Genomic DNA, 2,763 nt, shown 5'->3' with positions numbered 1-2,763 from the left:
TTGAAAATAAAATAAAATGATACATTTTTATTATATCGAATTCATATATGTAATATATTATAATAACAAGTTATTCGTTAACATAATAACAGGTATTTTATTAACATAAAAATAAAATTTATCTATGCGTATTATATAGTTGAAATGGGTATAAGAAAACTTAATCTGTAAATTATGCTTTTGTTTTCACAATATTTACATAGAATAATAAATATATAAAGTATCCGTTGTGACGACGTATGTGTCATTAAAAAGTATTCAATTATAGGAATGTAGCACAACGTCGCGACAAATATTATACGCTTGTTTAGTTTAAAAAATAAATTCATGTATATACATAAATATTAGTATTATCTTATCGCGTGTCGAATCAGCCTTATGGTTTTTTATACTCGATCCTTTCCACTTTTACTTCGTCGCCGAGCAACTGATAGACGTAAGTGACCACTGTCGAACTTTGAATGTCCATCAACACGAAGGAAGGTGTGACCGACCTGTAAAATTGATTAATTCAGTACACACAAGTAACGAGGTATCGCAATACACTAACGTTTCCGTAGGGTTATAAGCTCCCGTGGCCGATCCGGGGTTGATGTAGAACTTGTTTTCGTGCTCGTAAGCTTCGAACTTGTGCGTGTGACCGGATATCAGTATGTCGACGTCCAGTTGCCTTTGAATGAGAGCCAGCGATTCGGGATCGCCCCAAGGCACTATTTGATGGCCGTGGCATAGTCCGATTTTGAACTGCCCCACCGTCACCACCTTTTGCTCGGGATAGTTGTGATTCTGAAAAGAATCGTGAGAATTAAATTTCAATTTGTATTTGATAAATGACGTCGATAAATTACCTCGTCGAAGTCACCCCGAACGACGTGGACGTCGCTCGAGAGGGTTTTTAAATAGTCGTAAGATTCTTTCGTGCATAGATTTCCGGTGCACAGTATGTGTTGAATCCGGCCGGGCACCAGGAGCTTCTTGAACTTGGAAGGCAAGGTACTACACCTGTGAGGTATGTGCAAATCTCCCAACACTAAAACTAACTGCAAACGGACGTCGACACTTTTATATTTTGAAAACGGTCGATTTAGCTATAAACAGCGGAGACGTGGCTTACCATTTTGATAGCGATCGGTTATAAAAGCTGTAGAGCAAAAGGAAGCCGCTTACGATCTGTCAAAGTATACTTTTTTATTAACGACGATTGGCCATAGTACAACACATTTACCTTTGCTTTTACATAAATTAATTACTATTCTTACTTTTAATAAATATTACTATTTTTAAAACATATACTTAATACGTGACTAATAAACGATGTTAACTTTTACTCTTCAATTATAATACATAAACTTCACAATATTTGTCAGAAATAACACTTGTTATCAATCAATATACACTAAATATTATAGTGCTACGTCTGATAAAATAAAATATGTATATTTGTAGCTAAGATTTGCCGATTTTCATAAAAAAACATTGTAATTATTATTTATAGGTTTTATATTTGAGTATTATTTTATTTTTATAATTCGAAAAAGGAAAACCCATTTCCGCGCAATCTAAGGAAAAAAATTATAATGAACCAATTTATAAAGGACTCTTTGTAATATCATGTATGTTAAATAAACATACATTTTTTTTATTAAAAAAATAAATAGTATTCTGAACAAAATTGTTTTGAGCCACAATGTACACGCATACAACTACAAACCGGAATCCTCATCCTGAGCGTACTCTACCGGCTCTGGCGAGTACAGCGCTCTACGCAAAAATAAAGCGCGAGTCCCCCCCCCCCCCTTTAAAAAAGTTTTGTAACGAATACAAAATTTATTGAATGATTAATAAAATACTGTAATATAGTATCGTAATATTAGATAATTTAAATATTTTATTCTTCAAAATCACAAATAAATAAATTGCATATGCATCATGCAAAGTTACATGAAATAATAATAATAGTAAAATTAAGTAATATTAATCAAACTGCAAAAAAATTATATTTCCAACAGCTAAGTAGTACAATTCAGAACTATACATTATATAGCGACTAAAGAATCTTTACATTACTAATCTAGGTAGAAATATTGCTAACTTTAAATACTGACGAGTAGCACTTGAAGATGGTTTACTAAATGAGAGATTTTCAACTTTCCTTGAGGTAAAAGATCACACAGGGGAAAACATGACTGATTTAGTTTTTAACTATCTCTCACTACTAAGCTTGCCGTTGACGTAGAGACAGTCTTACGACAATGTAGCCAACGTAGCTAGTAAGTACTACAGCAGGGGCTCCCAACCCCGTGCCCGCGGGCTTCATGGCGCCCGCATACCGATTTGTGTGCGCCCGCCACTATTCGACCGCAATAGAATTTTTTTCACAAACACTAATTAAAAATTTAAATTATTTTTAATTAGTTGTTAAGCCTCTACTACACTCTCTCGAAGTTGTCTGAACCGAAGCTACAACTAAAATCGGCCGAGATCGCCGACTTTTTTCCGATTATAGCTCGTGTAAGTGGCAAAAAAGGAATCTTTGACGAGTCAGGTGGTGCCCGCCGCCCTACCGATATTGTAAAATGCATTCTAGGATACAAAAAGGTTGGGAGCCCCTGTACTACAGTATGCAGTACGTACCATCGAAATCATAAAAAAATCAGATTTGAAAGATTCATTCCATGCATTGGCAATAAAATTCAATTTACATTGAGACATATTAGAAAGTATGTTTTGCGTCGATGTTTGACGCTTCTCCTCAGTGCTGCC

At 34.7% G+C, this 2,763-nt stretch overlaps 1 protein-coding gene across 1 annotated transcript; it reads right to left on the bottom strand.

Annotated features, from left to right (window-relative positions):
- On the bottom strand, nt 1-1,224 carry Vps29 (vacuolar protein sorting 29). The gene is made up of 4 exons (XM_088192635.1): nt 1,115-1,224; nt 849-1,040; nt 551-786; nt 1-494 (listed from the first exon to the last, which is right to left on the bottom strand). The coding sequence occupies exons 1-4, from the start codon at nt 1,115-1,117 to the stop codon at nt 377-379; spliced, it is 549 nt and encodes a 182-aa protein (XP_088048761.1). The 5' UTR covers nt 1,118-1,224; the 3' UTR covers nt 1-376.
- Between the last annotated feature and the right edge of the window lie 1,539 nt (nt 1,225-2,763).

Source organism: Plectrocnemia conspersa, unplaced genomic scaffold (assembly GCF_051122295.1).
Source record: "Plectrocnemia conspersa isolate PC_06_02 unplaced genomic scaffold, ASM5112229v1 ptg000009l, whole genome shotgun sequence".
Taxonomy (NCBI): Eukaryota; Metazoa; Arthropoda; class Insecta; order Trichoptera; family Polycentropodidae; genus Plectrocnemia; species Plectrocnemia conspersa.
This window is presented reverse-complemented; position numbering and strand designations above follow the sequence as displayed.

Coding starts and splice junctions, on each gene's coding strand:
- Vps29 (XM_088192635.1), bottom strand. Junction 787..848: donor TTCGGGGTGACTTCGACGAG/GTAATTTATCGA, acceptor GATTCTTTTCAG/AATCACAACTATCCCGAGCA. Junction 495..550: donor GCTTATAACCCTACGGAAAC/GTTAGTGTATTG, acceptor TCAATTTTACAG/GTCGGTCACACCTTCCTTCG.